At 49.0% G+C, this 19,461-nt stretch overlaps 2 protein-coding genes across 2 annotated transcripts; both read left to right on the top strand.

The window, feature by feature from the left end:
- Nucleotides 1-11,913: 11,913 nt before the first annotated feature.
- On the top strand, nt 11,914-12,534 carry DFJ58DRAFT_619393 (uncharacterized protein; the record flags this gene model as incomplete). Its single annotated transcript, XM_041381020.1, has 1 exon — nt 11,914-12,534. A coding segment is annotated over one exon (621 nt), but the record flags the coding sequence as incomplete, so codon positions are not given.
- Nucleotides 12,535-14,032: 1,498 nt separating this feature from the next.
- On the top strand, nt 14,033-18,789 carry DFJ58DRAFT_835932 (uncharacterized protein; the record flags this gene model as incomplete). The annotated part of the gene is made up of 15 exons (XM_041392263.1): nt 14,033-14,443; nt 14,473-14,569; nt 14,618-14,847; nt 14,892-15,009; nt 15,109-15,590; nt 15,637-15,834; nt 15,888-16,104; nt 16,158-16,526; nt 16,575-16,964; nt 17,011-17,395; nt 17,436-17,898; nt 17,961-18,059; nt 18,112-18,280; nt 18,378-18,449; nt 18,713-18,789. 15 exons carry the CDS (start codon nt 14,033-14,035, stop codon nt 18,787-18,789), a joined length of 3,777 nt encoding a protein of 1,258 aa, XP_041250953.1.
- Nucleotides 18,790-19,461: the final 672 nt, after the last annotated feature.

Genomic DNA, 19,461 nt, shown 5'->3' with positions numbered 1-19,461 from the left:
AGCTCGGTATTGCTCTTCTTGTCGATACAGCATGTATCCATCCATGCCCAGGAATACCCAGCATTGCGAGCGATTTTGCAGAAAGACTGCAATTTCGCGATGCCAGCAAGTCCATCCAACTCGTACACGACTTTGTCTTGGATGTCGTACAGCAGCGCCTCCGTCTCTTCCCACCTGTGTGATAGCAGGACGCAGCGGAAGTATGTCGCCAGTACGTTTCTGATGTGCTCCATTTGAAGATCTGAATGCTTCGTTGTGAGTGACAAAAGCTCCTTGTACTTTGCACTCGTTTTGAAGGTATTTATTTGTGCTGATCTATCGCACAAAAGACCCGTGGAGGTGTTGAGCAGACGAAGCGGGGCATATTCGAGTTCAATCCAAACAGCTCTTTGAATAGCGTCCTCTGCTTCGGATGGACAGATATACTGCTGACGCAGATCTGCAGAATGAGATAGGCATTTCGAGACGATGCAGGAGTGTTCCATGGCTCACCTCGTATCTGCGCTTCGGGAGCATCGTCCAACTTGGACAACATGATGGTGAAAGCCTCAATGGCTTCGTCGTAACATTGCGCACCACCAAGCGCTGCGTGCATCAACTGGTATCCAACGTGAGACGAAGGATTGAGTTCGGTGACCTATGCATCGCCGATGTCAACATGGGCCACGAAACTGGACGCCATCGCACCTTTTGCGCGTCGAGGAGCGCATCCTCCCATAGCATTTTACCTAACTTTGCCCTACTACGGTTTGCAAAGATGGCATCGGATGGAGAACTCAGGTCGATCGCCGCCGAGTAGATGTCAATAGCCCTGTCATAATCGCTCGCAGCGAGGGCGGCATCTCCATTGACAACACAGAGTGCGCTGCATTCTTCCTTGAAAGCTGAGAAAAATGAGGATGAGGATTGTAGCCTGTGCGACATTACGAACTCCAAACTTGCCATTGGACCAGTCAAGGCAGTCGGCCCCAGTGTTTTCGTCGTTCGAAATCATCATGTATCTGTATGCTTCCACGGCATCCTGAAGTTTACCTGCGCGAAGGAGTGCATCACACCGTTTCTGGTGTGCAGTGAGCCACAACGATTCGAGATCCCAGCCGAAGAGCTGGACAAGGGACTGAGTTATGGAAAGCATTTCAGATGTGTATTAGCGTACCACCACTAGATCCTTGTATATTTCATGGATGTCTGATTTCGATGATAAAAAGCTGCAGTTGAGAGCGGCAGTGAAATGGTCGGCGGCTTCGTCGTGGCGTGCCCCATCCAAGTCGTTGATTCCGAGTTGAACATATAAATATGCCTGATGTGTGAGTTGTGAAGATTAGTGTGACCAAGCGTAGACGATACTTACTTCCACAGTATGACATGCGCGAGTATCTGCATTCGGACAACCGGCAGCGAGTTCTTTGAGGAGCAGGTTTGCCTCGTCATGTTGATCTGCATTGAACAGCGCAATGGCCTGAAATATGCAATGAGACAGAGAGTATGCGATGCGACTGTAACACACCTTGATTAAGAGCAGAAAATGAATGGTTTCTGAATCTTGGTTAGTGTACATGGATGCAACATCAAATGCTACCCTCGCGTCTCGGATGCGGCTTTGTCCGCAGAGGGCTATTCCCTCGGAGATATAGCCTATCAATGAGGGCTGAATACTGATGGACTATGTCACCATCGAGTTAGCTTTTTGTAAGGGGGCCATCAGTCATGTGACTCACCTTGATTGCATCCTGAAGGGCGCGGTCCCAGTTGTGTTTTCGCGCCATCACGAACGAACGATGGCCGTAGGAAGTATAGTTGTTGGCATCTGCATTGATCTCTTGCGTGAGTAGTTCCTCGGCGGCAGACAAGTCTCCAGCTATGCATGCATCGCGGGCTGTTGTGATGGCGAGAATCTGCATGAAGCATGCTCGAATTGTGGTATATCACGAGTCAAGGACGGAAACATACCTTTGAGAGATGAACATAGAAAGTATTGTTGTTCGCATCGGTGTTGATGTTTTGCGTGAGTGGTCCCTCAGAGGCAGGCAAGTCTCCGTCTATGCATGCAATGCCGGCTGTCGTGATCTGCACGAAACATGTTCGAATTGTGATATATCATGAGTCAAAGACAGAAACGTGCCTCTGAATTGATGTCGTTGGGCATTTCCCACTCTGATATCATCTTATCGTCACCTCCGCTGAGGATGTGTTTGCCGTCCACGGAGAAAGTGACGCATAACGTCGCGTGTGAGTGCTTGAAGACGGCAACGGTTCGTCGCTCTGAGAGCTGCCAGAGACGGACATTGTTGTCACAAGATGCTGATGCGACGAGTGTACCAGCAGGATTAACGGCAATTGAATGGATGTTGTCGGAGTGACCCGTCCAGGAATCATCAACCTGCTTCCTGGTTGTTGTATCCCATTCACGTATGGTAGGATCAGACTTAGAGCCGCCTGTGAGAAGGCGTGTGCCATCCGGCGTCCACGCGAGTGAGTAGTTGGATGTGTAAGCTCTGAAGGTGCCGCACTCCCTCGTGCTTGGATTATAAATTTGGATATTGGTGATTGTTGCGATGGCAAGAAGTTCGCCCGAGGGCGAATACCGTACGCAGTAGACATAACTATGACACTTTATTGGATCTCCTTGTCGCTGCCAGGTTTTGGTATTCCACAGTTTCGTCGTTTGGTCATGTGAACCAGTGGCCAGCACTATTCCATCAGGAGAAAAATCTAGCGAGTAGACCCCAAAGGAGTGGGCTTTGGTGAGTTGTGTGAGCAATTCACCAGTTTCTCCGTGCCAGATGATGACCTTTCCGTTCTCATCACCGCTTGCTATCAATTGCCCGTTTCCTGATACCGCCAACGCCCGCACCTTGCTACTATGCCCCTGCATCTTTTTCAACACAAGACCTGTATTCAAGTCCCACAGACGAAGCGTCTTGTCCTTCGAGCCCGTAACCATCCGTCGTTTATCGGGGAACACTGCGACTGCCCATACGCTTTTGTCATGGCCTTTGATCTCTCGCAGGGGTGTGATGATTGGAATGAGCTTCGACATTTTACCGGAGGTTGATGATGTTGAGTGCGGTCGAGGTGGACTTTGGAGGAATTGTAGGCCTGTGACTTTCTCTCGGCTCCAGAGGTGCGGTGTACTTTGTGGTTTAAAATGTGCGTCCCTGCGTTCACCTGTCTCGCTTCAGTAGACGCCCAGGACACTTGAGGCTGTTTGCCTCCACGCCTCCATCACCATAAGGCACCCTGCTCAGTGCTGTCATACCTGCTGTACATTCTCCCAGAGCCTCAGTGCATGCGTCCGACTCTTGTCTACACGGTTTTTAGAATGTATGCTGTCGGATCCAATTGCCAAGCAGTCGGTGCTTCCATGGTGCTCGAATCTGACTATCTATCCTGCATGAGTTCATGAATATCGTTTTCGTGGCGAGCAGCTACTCTAGCACACCGTGCATGTCACCCCTTCTCACGCATGCATATAGTTTACTGCAATATCATATATCACCCCTTCATCACCCCGACTCCCATGGCCTGCTTGTACACCGGATGCAGCCGAAGATATCTATTCTCGTGTAACTACTAATTCTGCGGTGGGACATTCCCACTTCCAAGACATGTTTCATCCAATACTTGTGATTTTTTCCAAAGGTATTCACAGCCTTGCTTCCAGCACTCAGGTCATCTCATCCTCGACTTCAGGGACTCCTGACCTAACTGCTTTTGGTTTTCTATTCGCCAATCTCCTACCAAATTCATCTTCACCGGAATCATGCAACGTGCAGCATGGGCGCTAACCTCTACGAGCCCTCATCGCAGATGCTACCAAGCCCTGCGTTCAAAAGATATCGCGGGTGTTTGGGAATGCCATCTGTCATGGAATCAATAGTCCCTATACCTGGACTGCTGAGAGATCAAGTGAGGTTCACACCAGTTCTTTTACCGAAGCTCTCAGACTCATAATTATTCTCGAATGTCATGTACTATCTCCTTCACGAATGAGAATGAGTTCATGCCAACGAGGATGAAACGACGGATGATCTCGTTGTAGAGCGACGGGGCCGACGCCAAAGCCTCTTAGCGCCCGCATACACATCTCTGTCTACGGCTCTGTTCTAGCAATATTGCGACGGGCCTACTTGCAGCCCAGTCCTTGGGTCATTCGGTATGGGGGTGCTGCTTGGTTAACGCCATCTGGGACGTTGAACAATTCATACTTCAACATCGACGGTCGCCTCCATGTTTCCAGTCTGCAACGTGTAGTTTATGGGGTAAATTCCTATGGACGTCAAGTTTAGGCTATGCAGCGTGAGTGAGCAACTGGTCCCATTCTACTTGGACGGGGTGGTTCCGAAACAGGTAGCATGTTTTTGGCTGATAACATTGCAGGGAGAAACTGTGGGATCACGGATCGTGCCATGATACTTAAAAGCAGTTTAATTGGTAGTGTTTCAACATCTAGTTCTATTCCTAAGTTCACGTCTGCGTTCTCAGGTTATTCGTCACGCGACTAGGTTTGCGACCGAAGTCACGCTAGAGAATCGCTTCAAGCTCACTCGTACGGTTGCGATCGCGCTAGGTTTTGACGAGGAAACAAGTGCATTTTCTGAAATCAAATTCTGCGTAGCTAAACATTTGAAGGGTGCGTCTTCCCTAAGATACCAAACTGAAGGAGAAAATGGCTTCATCTTGCTTGTGGACTACTCGCCATTGCCACCCGCATCCAAACCACTAGGAACAATATCATGCCTCTTTCGTCCTCTCACTCCCGATCCCAGCTCATGAACCTACCGACATCGAGAGTCTGGACGAGTGCCTCCACAACGATCGCATCCAACCGAGGACGGAGGTCACGAAGATCACGAAACAACACAAGGCCCATTTTAGCATCCATCACAGTTGTGGGCACTCCTACACGTGATTGGTGTGACTATGGGCTAGTTTGTATTGTGTTTCATTTTGGATTAGGATATGGCGAAGACAGATGAGGCTGCAAAGATGAGATGTAAAGCTTGAAGCCCCATAGTGGGTATATGCGTCGAATGTATCAAGGCGCTGAGCCACTGCTTGATCATTGCGTCGATGGATAACAAGACAGGGTTTTTCTGGGGAGAAGTGTAGCGATTGCGGGAGTTATGTTTGTTAGAACTATGCAAATATGCGGGGGAGAAGATCAACAAAATTAGCGATGCGCCGGGTTGGACAGGCAAGAGACACCAAACCACTGTTCCATACCGCCTTTCCCTGTTGAACTTGGTAGAGGTGCCAAGGTACACGAAAAAGTGAACGACTCCTCGTTGACGTCAATTGATAGGGTGTGCTGAATGCATACAAGGGGATGACCAGAGCATGCATATGGGAACATATATTGGTAGATAGTCATGTATAGCTGCGGAGAGACAAGACCAATACTAATGGAAAATGTAAAGCGCTTGTCTATAGCTGGTGAAGGACGGGATTCTAGTAAAGAGTGATAGTATTGCAAAAAGAACGCGGATGGACAAAATGCGACTCAGATATTCACGGGTCGAGTTCAAGTCCCATCGTACGGCGAGTATGCCAATCCGGGAAGGGTGGAATGAGTTGGTGTTTCATCGTGGACCTGTTGCATCGGAAACCAAAGCGGGGAAAGGATACGGGTAGATGTGCAAATTCAAATGCGGTGAGCAAGCAGTAGAAATATAGGCACGCAAACAAATGAGATACACGAGCGAAACGAAGGTAGTAAAACTTCGAAAGCAACGATGATGATGAAAGGATTTGCGTACGGGAAATCCAGGCTCTAATATTCTGATATTCGACGGCTATGTTGCAACGTTGTATCAAAAGGCTCGCATGCATCTGCTAGCAGAACGCAAGAAAGGGAAACAATGATTAATGAAATGCAGAGGAAGGGACTACCGTTCTGCTCAGCGTCTATATATATGTCGGGGCCTTTTCGGAAGGTGTTAATTGAATTCTCATCAAGTTTGCATCGTACTGTCAATCCAATATTCATCGATATCCGTGTGCTGCACTAACAATAATCTGCCCTGATTCTTGGTGTATCATTTGGTGTTCTTTTCCAAATGAGCGAGCACGCCTATAAATATGATTTAATGGGGATGCATTAGGCAGATGTTTGGCAGCCTTACTGGAAAATGACGGACAGACCGACAGCTTGAAGGGTGCATTCCCACTGAACGAGACTCTGGCTGCCATCATGATTTCTGCGACCTTCGCGTTCTGTCCTGGCAGCTATTGCGCGCTGTATCCCCCCAGTGGATGTGAGTAGCGGAATGTTCCATCTCATAAACATTCTCTGCCTCATCTCCATTCTCATATAGCAGATCGCGTTGCACACTACGAGTTTAACAACGCCCCCTCAAATCTGTCACGGACAAGACGCGGTCTATCTCACCGGAATCGACCCTTTAATCACGCCCGTCTTACTCATTGTCTTAATATTCTCTCTGCTGCACGACATATTCGTCCTCCCGGCCATCAAGATCATATGGCCTTCTTCCTCATGCCCTTCCACTGTCATTTGTGACTTCCCACATATTGCCACTGCGATCTTACCCTGAAGACTGGTACAATCGCTTACGCTCATATGTAGGGCATACCTATGTTAGCAATCCGGATATCTCAAACGAGCATTCCCTTCCGCTACCTGGATCCATCTTCCGAGTCGGTTTCTCGACGGGGCTGCAAATTTCACCCTAGAATCTCAAAACACGGTCCAGTCATTGAAGGTCAAGCTTCCGTTAAGGCATACTTTACATTTCACAGGCATCGTGAATTTTCTTTCTTATTGGATTTTATTTCTTTCCATTGGCAGTATCGACGTATCGTCTCTTGCGACTGATAAGCGTATTATCGGTGACCGGCCTCATTAACAACATGTTCACACCCTTTCGGTTGACCTCTTGCCTACGCGCTTACACTACGCCAGGCTCAGTAAGAGCTCAGCAGAATTCTCACAATGGCGATCGTGGCTGAACGCATCATTCATTACGGCACGTTTTCTTTCCCTCACAGATAGAGGAGAAACCCCATGAGGACGATAACATATCATAGTCATGGTCTGCTCGAGGCATCGTGGAGGTGGCGAATTGCATGTTTAAGCTTTCGAGACGTGCTATTAATGACCGAATGCATAGCCTGCCTAACGCCAATTCGTGGAGCACTGCATCAACTTGTCACGGTCCTGCTCACAAATGATTTTAGAGGACGAAGGGTGGTGCATAGGGAAGTGACGAGACTTAGAGCATAAATCAGTAGTATTGGATGGAGAAGTGGTGCAGATAGCTCTCCAGAAAGGAAACTATAGTTCAATGCACATGCATGTAGTATCACAGATACGAAGTACCAATAAAAACCGCTCAGATCCCTGATCTACATACAGCTACAGTATGTCTATCGTCTTGATGTCCATCACGTCTCGAAAAGAAGCCACATCTTTGACCTGTGCAAAAATATCATGATCCGACGCGACCCTCTTGTATTCTCCGCCCCTCTGCCGCACTAGTCAAAATGCCCTGAAAGGCTGCCCAAGGCGAACAAGCAACCGCAATGCTTGTGATTCTAGATCAACCACGTCCTGTTTTACAATAGAACGGCTAGGTGAGTCATCTGACGGAGAAGAAGGCGGCGTCCAATAATCCCCCTCGTTCTCCGTATCGTCCCCAACGTCGGGAAGATCTGCAAAGTCAGGTAGCTCAAGGAGAGACCGATCCCAGGGACGGACAAGTAAGAAGGTTTGCTGAGTGAGCCTTGTCCGCGAGAACTGAACAATCGGCTCTTTGGTTGTGATAGGCAGATCATGAAGCTCATCTGCCTTGACTTCATATCGAGTCTCCTGAGATGAACTGTAGTTCAGACTAACGTCTGTGACACGGAATACGATGCAAGGCAGATATAGTCTGCAGTTCGCGAAACGTGCAGCGCTCGTGTTATCAAGCCGATCGTAAAATTCCAATGCCAGATCTGTAGGCACAGTTTGCCGCAGCGAAGAGATAGTTGTCTGAATCTGATCTTCGGACAAAGACGGAAGGGTGCGTGGAGGAATGGTGTAAGAGGTAATATAGGCTGGAAGACAACTATTGAACTCGGAAGGCTGTCCGATCCAGTCCAGGATAGTGATATTGCCCGACTGAGCCACGATCTCCTGCAGGAGCCGCCCGAGCGCGTTCTGCTTCTTCTCGCCGTAGATAACAGGCAGGTAGACACCGAAGATACCAAATAACGAGTATGCGATGTCTTCTTGCAATGTAGTGACACGTGGCGATGCCCATTGAAGTCTCTGTCTGGCGTTACGCATCCCTGGACGGAAGGAGGTCAAGGCCTGTGCATCTATGCCCGTCGCATCCTCCAACTCCTTCATGATCCCAAGGGACTCTTTGTGGTTAGGAGAGCGATCGCCGAGATATAACGACCAATCCTTCTGATAAAAGATTACAACTTTCGAAGCGACGAATTCTTGAAAGGTCCACCCTCGCTTGTTCCAAACACTCCTCGCCAGTGCACCGGGTTCGGATGAAGGAGGGACATCGCATAGGTAGACGATGGTAAGCGCTGAGTGATGGTACCAGACGAACATGGAGTTGACCGATTCTTGAAGCTCGGTATTGCTCTTCTGGTCGATGCAGCATGTGTCCATCCATGCCCAGTGATACCCAGCATCACGAGCAATTTCGCAGAATGACTGCAGCTTCTTGATGCCACCAAGTCCATCCAACCCGTACACGACTTTGTTCTGGATGTCGGGCAGCAGCACCTCCTTCTCTTCCCACCTGTGTGATAGCAGGACGCAGCGGAAATACGTGGCCACTACGTCTTTGATGCGCTCCTTTCGGAGGTTCGAATCCTTCGTTGGAAATGAGATAAGCTCATTGTACTCTCGGCTCATTTTGAAGGCATCTATTTGTGCCGCTCTATCGCACAAAACACCTGTAGAGGTGTTAAACAGACGAAGGGGGGCATATTCGAATTCAGCCCAAACAGCACTTTGAATAGCATCTTCTGCTTCGGATGGATAGATATACTGCTGACGGAGATCTGCAGAATGAGATAGGCATTTCAAGACGATGCAGGAGTGTTCCATGGCTTACCTCGTATCTGCGCTTCGGAAGCATCGTCCATCTTGGACAGCATGAGTGTGAAAGCCTCAATGGCTTCGTCGTAACGTTGCGCGCCACCAAGCGCTGCATGCATCAACTGGTATCCAACGTGAGACGAAGGATTGAGTTCGGTGACCTATGCATCGCCAATGTCAACGTGGGCTACGAAAATTAGACGCAATCGCACCTTTTGCCGTCGAGGAGCGCATCCTTCCATAGCATTTTACCTAACTTTGCCCTACAACGATTTGCAAAGATGGCATCGGATGGAGAACTCAGGTCGATCGCCGCCGAGTAGAGGTCAATAGCCCTGTCGTACTCGCTCGCAGTGAGGGCGGCATCTCCGTTGACAACGCAGAGTGCGCTGCATTCTTGCTTGAAATCTAAGAGAAATGCAGGTGATAATTGCAGCTTGCATGACATTGCAGACTCTAGACTTGCCATTGGACCAGCCGAGGTAGTCGGCCATGTTGTTTTCGCCACTCGAAACCATCAGGTACCGGTATGATGTCGCGGCATCTTGAAGTTTACCTGCCCGAAGGAGTGCATCACACCGTTTCTGGTGTGCCTTTTGCCACAAAGACTTCAGGTCCCAACCAAAGAGCTGGTCAAGACTCTCAGTCATGAAAAGTATTGTATGTGCATCGTCTTAACGTACCACCACCAAATCCTCATATATTTCATGGATGTCTGATTTCGATGATAAATTGCTGGAGAGAGCGGCAGTGAAATGGTCAGCGGCTTCGTTATAATGTGCGCCATCCGAGGCTTTAATTCCGAGTCGAACACGTAGATATGTCTAATGTGCGAGTTGCAAAGGTTAGTGTTGATGACCCAGCGTGGCTGCATGATACTTACTTCCACGATACGACATGCACGAGTATCGGCATTCGGACAACCGGTAGCAAGTTCTTTAAGGAGCAGCATTGCCTCGTCATGTTGATCTGCATCGAAGAGGGCAATGGCCTGAAACATGGAATGGAGTAGAGACTGCGAGAGAAATGTAACCTACCTTGATCAAGAGCAGAAAATGAATGGTTTGTGAGTCTTGGTCCGTGTACATGGATGCTACATCAAATGCTGCCCTCGCGTCTCGGACGCGGCCTTGTCCGCAGAGGGCAATACCCTTGGAGATATAGCCTATCAATGAAGGTTGAATGCTGGTGGACTATGTCACCATTGAGTGAGTCTTTCGTAAGGGGACCATGATCAGTGGGTATATCTCACCTTGATTGCATCCTGAAGGGCGTGGTCCCAGTCATGTTTTCGCGCCATAACGAATGAGCGATGAGCGTAGGAAGTATGGTTGTTCACATTGGTGTTGATATCTTGCGTGAGTAGTTGTTCGGCGGTAGACAAATCTCCATTTATGCATGCAATGCGGGCTGTCGTGATGCCTAGGATCTGCACGAAACATGTTCAAATTGTGGTATATGGGTCAGGGAAGGAAACGCACCTTTGAATTGATGTCGCCGGGTATGGCCCACTCTGAAATCATCATATCGTCACCTCCACTGAAGATCCTCTTGCCATCCGCGGAGAAAGTGACCCATTCCGGCGGCAATAAGTGCTTGAAGATGGCAACAGTTCGTCGTTCTGAGAGCCGCCAAAGACGGACATAACCCTCACGAGATACCGATGCGACGAGTGTGCCAGCAGGATTAACGACAATGACATTAATATAGGTGGAGTGGCCCGTCCAAGGATCGCCGACCTGCTGCCAGGTTTTTGTATCCCATTCGCGTATGGTAGGATCATCCCCATCGCCGCCGCCTGTGAGAAGGCGTGAGCCATCGGGCGTCCATGCAAGTCCGAAGTTGCGCGATGTGTGACCCTTGAAAGATGCAACAAGTTCCCTCGTGCTTGAATTATAAATTTCGATCCTGGTTGTTGCGGCGGCAAGAAGCTTTCCAGACGGGCAATACCGTACGCAGCCGACGGCGCGAACCCCAGACGAATTGATTGGTCCTCCCTGCTGCCGCCAAGTTTTGGTGTTCCATAGTTTCGTCACGTTATGTGAATTAGTGGCCAGCACTGTTCCATCAGGAGAAAAATCCAGCGAGGTGACGCAATCGGAGTGAGCTTTGATGGGTTGGGAGAGCAATTCTCCAGTTTCTCCGTGCCAGATGATGACCATTCCTCCACTATCACCGCTTGCTATGAATCGCCCATCTCGTGATACTGTCAATCTGTGCACCCCATAGCGATGCCCCTCCATCTTCTTCAACACAACGCCTGTCTCCAAGTCCCACAGGCGAAGCGTCTTGTCATGCGAACCCGTAATCATCCGTCGTTTATCGGGGAAAACTGCGACGGATGATAAGCCGCGTTCATGACCTTTAAACTCTTGCAGGGGTGTAGTGATTAGAATGAGCTTCGGCATTTTACTGGAGGTTGATGGCGTTAGGCGCGGTCGAGGTGGACTTTGGAGGGATCGTGTGTCTCTTGCTCTAAGCTGTAGAGGTCCGTGACGCCTAGGAAGCGATGCTGTTCACCTTCACAGTTCCCATCGGCAAGAATGCAACCCATTGTCATACCCGCCGTCCTTCAAAGTGTACCCTGCAAGGCTACCGTGTCATTAGTTTGTACTACCATAGGATAGTTACAAGACACTCTCTAGATTCATTGACTCAAAGGTGTTATTCTGAGCAAGCCGAGGCATGAGGATAGCGCAGAATTTAGTCTACGCGTGAGAATAGTAAGGTGGCGCAACGCACCTTGTTCCGACCCACGTCGGAAGACAAGTGTACTGCATCAGTAGTCGTTTTCTCATTGTTTTCTCCATCTATTCCTATCGTTCTTTGCATAATAATCCTCTGTGATGCCTCCCCTAATGGGAAACCCCAATCATGCAATCGCCCCCAATTTTCAATTATTAGAGCATGCGGAAGCTCGAGCCCAACTCGTAAATGATGCAATCGACGATCAGCAAGCAGCAGCAATCCTAGCTAACCTATGGCGCATCCAAAACGAAGCTGACAAGCGTCAATGGGCAGCCAGGATTGAAGCCGAAGCTCGAGAAGCAGAAGCCCAGCGCAGAGAAGAAGCCGAAGAAGAAGCCCAATGCCAACAAACGCTAAGGGAAGAACAAGAGGCTGCAATTCAAGAGGAATGCAAGAAGAATAAAGCCAAGTATGCCCCAATCAAAGACACTAATGTTCCTTCCGACCCCATCATCCTCCCATGTCAATATGCTGCCTGGAAAATGAAATCAGGCAACTACTGCAAACTATTCTACTTCACAAACAGTGGTCTAGAAGAGGCCTCCCGCTCCGCCTTCACAGCTGATGAAGATGCTTTAGTGGTGCTACCCACTTCAGACAGTCTAAATAAATGGATCCCAGCCGCCGCTGCCAGGGATCCCAAAGCTCAAATCATCAAAGACGAGAACCTGACCTGGGAACAGTTTAATGAGGCAGCCCCGCGCATGGTATCTTTGATGAAAGAGAACAACTGGCCTGATGACAGAACCAACATGTTCATCTCCTTCTGGTCCGCGCTGCAAAACCACAGATGGTGCCACAACTTCAATATTCACAAACAGAGAGCATTGCTGTTGTACCAAGTGCAACAATGAAAGCGATGACACCTTGCCGCGGGTAGCTCCAATAGCTGGAGTTTAGCAAGGATCAATCAAGATCTGCTAAACGAAGCGCGCGAGACCATCTTCAACCAGTTCAGAACCCAACAGATGTCCTTTCAGGTACGTTCGCTTCCAACAACCGCGCAGAAACCTACTCACTAAACATCACTCCCTTTCCTTCTCTTAATCGCACTCTTCTCATTACCTACAACCCCCCTCCCCCCCTATGCGGTGTTTGGCATCATGTCCAAACTACTGCGCCACCCCCGCGGGCAACATGTTCTGCACCCTCTTTGATCATCGGACAACACGTTCTGCACCCCCACAATCTTTGGACAACATGTTCCATCATCCACCACCTATGCGGTCGGACAACGCATTCCCTACCACCGCCATCTTTCCAAACACCCCGGCCATCATGCGCCTCGCTCCATCGGGTTAACCCCCCCCTTTTCTTTTCCTGGCCATCGCGTGCCTACAACCCCCCACTGGCTATCGCATGCCATTTTTTCCCGCCCTCTGCGCACCGGAATCTCCTTTCCCTCCACCGTTTATCCCTGCCTCTAGTCCCGTTTGTTGACGACAACAGGACCAAGCAGAACCCAACAACAGCATGCTTGCTCCGCTAGCGGCTAAAAATGCTCCCCTCCTACTTCACCAGAAGGAAGGTTCAACAAGAAACCTAGAATGTACAGAGATCCTAACGTGCCCCTCCCATGCTGCGCCATATGTCTCGGACGCAACCCTCACCGCACCATTGAGTGCGCTGCTAAGCTCACCTGGGATGGTAAGCACAACACCATTGCCGAACGAGTCCACAAAGCACTCTGGACCAAGGAAGGGAAACAATTATGTACCGCCTGGCAACGAGAGGAAGGCTGCGATAGTACTAGACACGACTCCCGCCACATATGCTCTGGCTGTGGTGCCATTACTCACGGAGCCCAACACTGCCCTAGGGCACAGAAAGTCTAACCCTATCACACCTTACAAGGCTGAAGCCTGGAACAGAGAACTACATTGCTTCAACCTCCTACCGCATTTTGCGAAAGTTCCACCTCAGGCATTACTTTTTGGAACCAATAACGGTCTTTGAGACCCGGTTCCTATGTTGTGGGAAAGTAGTCTGTGAGACCCACCCTCCCGCCTTCTAATAATAACACACCCTCCTAGGATGTACCTGCGCCTCCAGAAACCCCTCGTGCACCTCCAGAAAAACCCTCGTGCACCTCCAGAAAACCTCTCGTGCACCTCCAGAAAACCTCTCGTGCACCTCCAGTAATCTCTTATGCACTGAGCTTGGGAGCCTTGCTCCTCCCCGATTCACGCTGTAAGTTCTTCTCTTCTTTCCCTCACCATGTCTTCCTTGACGCCACGTCGCACTCGCAAAGCTCAACTCGCATCTTCTGGCCTAGGATCTCACTTTGTAAGCCCAAGGAAGGCTCGAGACAAACGGAAAACTCAAACATATGTTGAGCTTCCTGGCGCAGAGACTAAGCGCCGCCGACTTTTGGACGCAATGGAACGACTTTTGAAGCCGCAACACGAGGAATCACACCCACAGTTGTTGGCACAAGCACCACCATCTGATACTGTGACTACGGAACACATGGATACTGACAATCTTGTTGTCAGCGAATTTCACTCTGATGAACAGCCATCTCTTGAGATCTCAGTATCGCCTGTCAAACGGCGGATTGTGCCCGACAAATCCACCAATTCACTCTACAAAAACTGGATTGCACTCATACCAACCCTTGTTGATCCAGTACTCCAGTACTTCAGACTGAACTGCAGGGCAAAGCACTGGAAAATATACATCCAGTCATATCTGCATGTGGGAAGCCTTCGTGTACACCGAAACGGACGACAATGATGTGTTTATTCTTCGACCGTGAGCCCATGTCTTGCAGTAATCAAAATTTTGCTGACATCTACATAGGGTTCACATCTATAGATGTACTAAGTTGTACCTGCTCCACTCTCCAGCAAGTCCTCGTTCACCATGGTCTATTTCCGACCGTGCCTTCACAGCCTCGAATGGCTGTATCTGTTGACCTGCTCTCATTCTACCGCGCATTGTTTGAGCGCTCATGTGACGCGATTAATGCTCTCGCATCAGCGCTCAAAAATCACTACTCCCGGCGGGGTTACCAGATGACTGACGCCCAGGTAACAATCACTTACATAACTAGGTCACTACTGATTCATCCCAGGGCGAAGTTATACAGGACCCATTCCGACGAGGCCTCGGCTATGCCGTGCAATGGTACGACATCCTGCAAGTTGAAGTTGAGCGCCAAGTTGAGACGGTCGTTCAACAACACCGTGATCGTATAGCAGAGTTTCAAGCATCCTCTTGAGTCTCGAATTCACCTTTGCCCACTCAATGCGCACCCCTTCTAGTGCAACGGTGTCCTGCTTGCTTTGCAGGTATTCTTCATGGTAGATCTACAGATGAGGGAGGTGACATTCATGTCGCAATGGACGGTAATTTCCATCACCGTCATCGACGTGCTGCTGGAGACTGTCCAAAGTTCTATGACCCTACTTATTTTCTCCCGAAAACCTTTGTTGACACGATTGGGCGCCATATTGACACTCAACGTAAGCGACCAGTGAGGTCTCACGTTCCCCTTGTCCCTGATGAAGCCGTTGACCAATGCGAGAATGCTTACGAGGCTGCTGACGGCAAAAAACAGAAAGCGGCAATGGATAGCTTCAACGACACTGGAATCATGGCCCTTATCTGTCGTCACGACATCCCTTTATTTTTTGCCAACATAGACTCACCTGGAGAACAGCAAAAGTATTCGGTAGCCTTACTTCAGCACTTCTTTTCACTTCTCCCCCCCGAAGCTACTGTCGTAGCTCTTTATGATGTCGGCTGTGTTTTGGCACGAACACTCTCCAAGGTACGTTATGATCCTGGACTGAAACAATTGCTTACACCATTTACAGCATGAAATTCTTCCCAAAAGCATCACCTCACGCCTTCGATTTGCAACCACTGCCATGCACGCATATGGGCACGAGTGGGCTTGCCAGCTCGTATATAACCCACGAATATGTGTGGGTCTTGGCTTATCTGATGGTGAAGGGACCGAACGCCTCTGGTCTCGCTTAGTTCGATTGATAGGTGTTGAGCGCACTTCTAGTGTATGTACTCTATTATTTTCATTTAAAACTAATGAATTTAAAACACTGCTTAGCGCCAACGCCGTTTATGGTTGATTGATCGGCAAGCAGTGGCTATAGCTTCGGAGATGCGAACTGATCTAGGCGACTGGATCAAACGACGCCTCAGACGGGGCATCAAGGGGCAAGGTTCAGCAGCCCAAGACGCACTAGATCAATGTGAGGTCTCCATTGAAGAATTGCAAGCCGAGTGGTCGCAGCAAAGGCAATCTCAGTTATCTATCCGTGCTCGTAAGTTTTATACATTTTTAAATGACGTGGCTATTGCTCAATGATATCACAAGATGCACCCGCCCGCCTCAAGAAGGAGTTGGACACAGTCTTAGCTCTCCAGGCAGATCTGGACGCCTCAGACAAAGCATTGCAAACCACCAGGACGATGTTGGAGAAAGATATGGCTTCAGATGATACACTAGAGGCTCTCGAAAGTCTAGAGAGGGGACACGATCGCCTGATGAACAAGGTCGAGGCTCTTTACTCCTCATTGAACGTTCATGACAGATTTCCTGAGCTTCATGGCATCAATCTCGAATTTGTTCGCATCCTTCTCATGGCACGCGATCTCAAAATGAACGTTCGTAAACGTGCGATTGCGAGTTTCTTCGAGTGGGATAAATTAGATCGAGCAGTCGGTGGCGCTCAGCAAGCGTTAGGTAAGTTCATGCCGATTCATTTGTGAATGATTTATTAGATTCTTTTAGGCACCAAGCTGCATCAACAGACACGTAAAGCAATTTCCAAGCGTCAGCCCGCACTAATGACCGCTATCAGGAAATTTAACTCCTACTGTGAGCGGCTTGATTCATTGTATGATACATCCTGGGGGATTCCACTGCCCGCACCCCTTCCCACCAAACTTGCAGAACTACGTTCTGACCCAGGACTGATGGAGGATGTGTGGATTACACCGTCTCATGGAGAGGTTCCGCGGTGGTTAGACGACACATCTACAAGAGATGGCATTCGTGCACTTCTCAAGCGTGATCGGTGTCGAGAGGAGCAGGTTCGGCTAGGTGTTGAGGCCGATAACCTGTGCCGCTTCTTCGGAAATGAGTTGGGGGCACTTGAACTTGCCCTTCGGTCGCCAAACAGTGAGCTAACCTTTCTTATTAACTTCCATATCTCATATACCCTTAGGTGAACCATTCGCAGTTCTATTGCAACAACGGCATGCCAATTTTATCTGCCTTCAAACACGATGGTCAAATTGCTTGGCTTCTTCGGTACGCTTTACTAATGAAGTCAGCAAGGCAGTAGCCATTGCGACCACCCTCTCGGGAGGCTCACCAAACATGGCACTTCATTGGATTAATGCCAGCATGCTGGTAGTGTCTGATTCTGAAGGTTGTGATGAACTCCCTATCGTCGATCCTGACCATTGCCCCCAAGTCGACTCTGAACAAGCAGCTCTGGCCGATGTCCTGGAGGGTGAGATGGGGGCAATTGAGTTAGATGACGATGACTCAACAAATTACGGGCGCGATGCTAATGCTGTGATTTGCTGGAACCTTCCTGAGGTACGGTTATTTTTATTGTTAGGAGTTGACGATGACGTGTCATAGAATCTCCTTGTGGATGACTTCTGCTGTCCCATCGCAAGAGCCAGGTGTCCTCGACCCTGCTAAAATTTTCGCGCGAATACGACCTTCGCATGACGGAATCCCTCGTCTAGAGTTTGATCCAAAAGAAATCGGTATACTCAGTTCTCCTACTGCATGCCTCAATGATACATGCATTAACAACTGCGCCATTCTCCTGTGGTGCTCTCAACTGAACACCTCCGCTGCACGGTGTGCGATACTCTCCACTCACGATCTTCCCCGCATTCGTTACAATGCCCCAGACGACAACATCTGGCGCCATACAATGTGGATTCGTTATTGGGAAAAAGACATATGGGTTCTTCCGATTCATCGTCCATCAGGGATTGGACACTGGGTGATGTGCGTCATCCAGTTGTCGACCAAAGAACTTTACCTGTTTGACAGCATGGGCGACAGGACCCCTTGGCAAAGTGACGTCAAAGTGAGATTAATTTTTTAAGAGTTCTTTTGTCTGACCTGACTGATTGACACATGATATGAAAGGATATAATGAGACTGATTGCTCGGTTCCTTGCAGTTGCGCGTCAACACGGCCATCATGTTCATATTGATCTTGCAGGGTGGGTGGCTCGACCACTGAATGTGAGTTTCATGCTTTGCTTTCTTGACTAGTCTGACATCGTGTATTATTTAGACCAAACGTCTTCAGAATAACGACTTCGATTGTGGCGTGTGGGTATTGGCTGCAATATTCGCTGTTATACGTGGCAGCCGTGTTACAGGCCTACATGAGCAGGACATGGGCAATCTGCGATGCTATGTGCGGAGTATGGTGCTTGCATTACCAGCTCTCTCGAGTTACAGTAATACAAGGTCTACGTATAAGGATTCTTCCCAGTAATTAGCATATTGTCCTCCCTCTGATAATTCAATATCCTTCGTGCTACCCATTGGCGATAGCATTCGGCCATGACCTTGTGTCTTGTGCATGCCTGCAAGCTGCTAACACGAGCATTGAGCTCATCCCAACCTGTAAGTAACCGCTGATGTGCTTCTCGGATCTCTTTCAGAAGCTCAGCGATTTCACCCATGTTATATATGGCTGCGTGACGAGCATGTGATTCCCTTTCTGCGCGCAAGTGCCGGCCATGCATCACGTCGCAGAGGTTGTGCGTGAAACGGTCTTCCTCTGGTGAATCAGGTGGAGCTGGAAGGTCGTAAGGAGGGGCTTTGTTCCACTGCAAGAGATCGGATTGATCAATCAAGTCAGATCCAGTGAGAGATTGGTGAAACAGATAGGAATCGGGAAGGGAGAGGGTTGAATATTGGATTAGGGAAGACGCCTGAAGAGCATGCAGATCCCCAGATCTGATACGAGGCCCACGTCGACCATGATGCTTGGCATAGGCACGAGCGTTTTGAGCTTGTCGAACGAGTTTACCTCTGTAAAACATATGATTAACAAGAATAAATGATTGCAAAATACTTACCGTTCTGACCGAGCATACAATGTCTTGTGTTGCCGTGCAGCTGCTGATTTCTCTTCAAATGTGAAGTACTTAGCTTTGCGACCCATACTAGAGACCGGGCAATGTGAATGGTCAAAAGTGTGTTAAGACCATAGTTGGTCTTAAGTTCATATTGCGATACTGTCCTCTTACCCGTCAAAATGCAATACAGCCATGAAACATGATGTTCTTGCCTTGATTTTGTATTAGCATGATGGGGCGCACCATGGCAGTCGATGATGCTACTGTTGAGACAGTTGGCTGGCAGTCAATCCCTCTACATTTGTGTTTTCAATTCAGTGCGATATGTATTTTCAATCTCATTGGCTCACCAATGTCATGTCCACCCCACAGGAGGCTCGGACAAGCCTCCCACTAGTAGCCTCCATGGAGCCTCCCACTACTAGTAGTAGCCTCCATGGAGCCTCATGGGGCTGAGCGCTGACTTCAGCTTACATAATAACCCTCCAGCCTGCTTTTCGGCGCTAGTACCCTTGAACTTCGAAGCTACTGTATTATTCCGAAAATTTCCATGG

Source organism: Suillus subalutaceus (assembly GCF_016647625.1).
Source record: "Suillus subalutaceus strain FC151 chromosome Unknown DFJ58scaffold_2, whole genome shotgun sequence".
Classification (NCBI taxonomy): domain Eukaryota; kingdom Fungi; phylum Basidiomycota; class Agaricomycetes; order Boletales; family Suillaceae; genus Suillus; species Suillus subalutaceus.
This window is presented reverse-complemented; position numbering and strand designations above follow the sequence as displayed.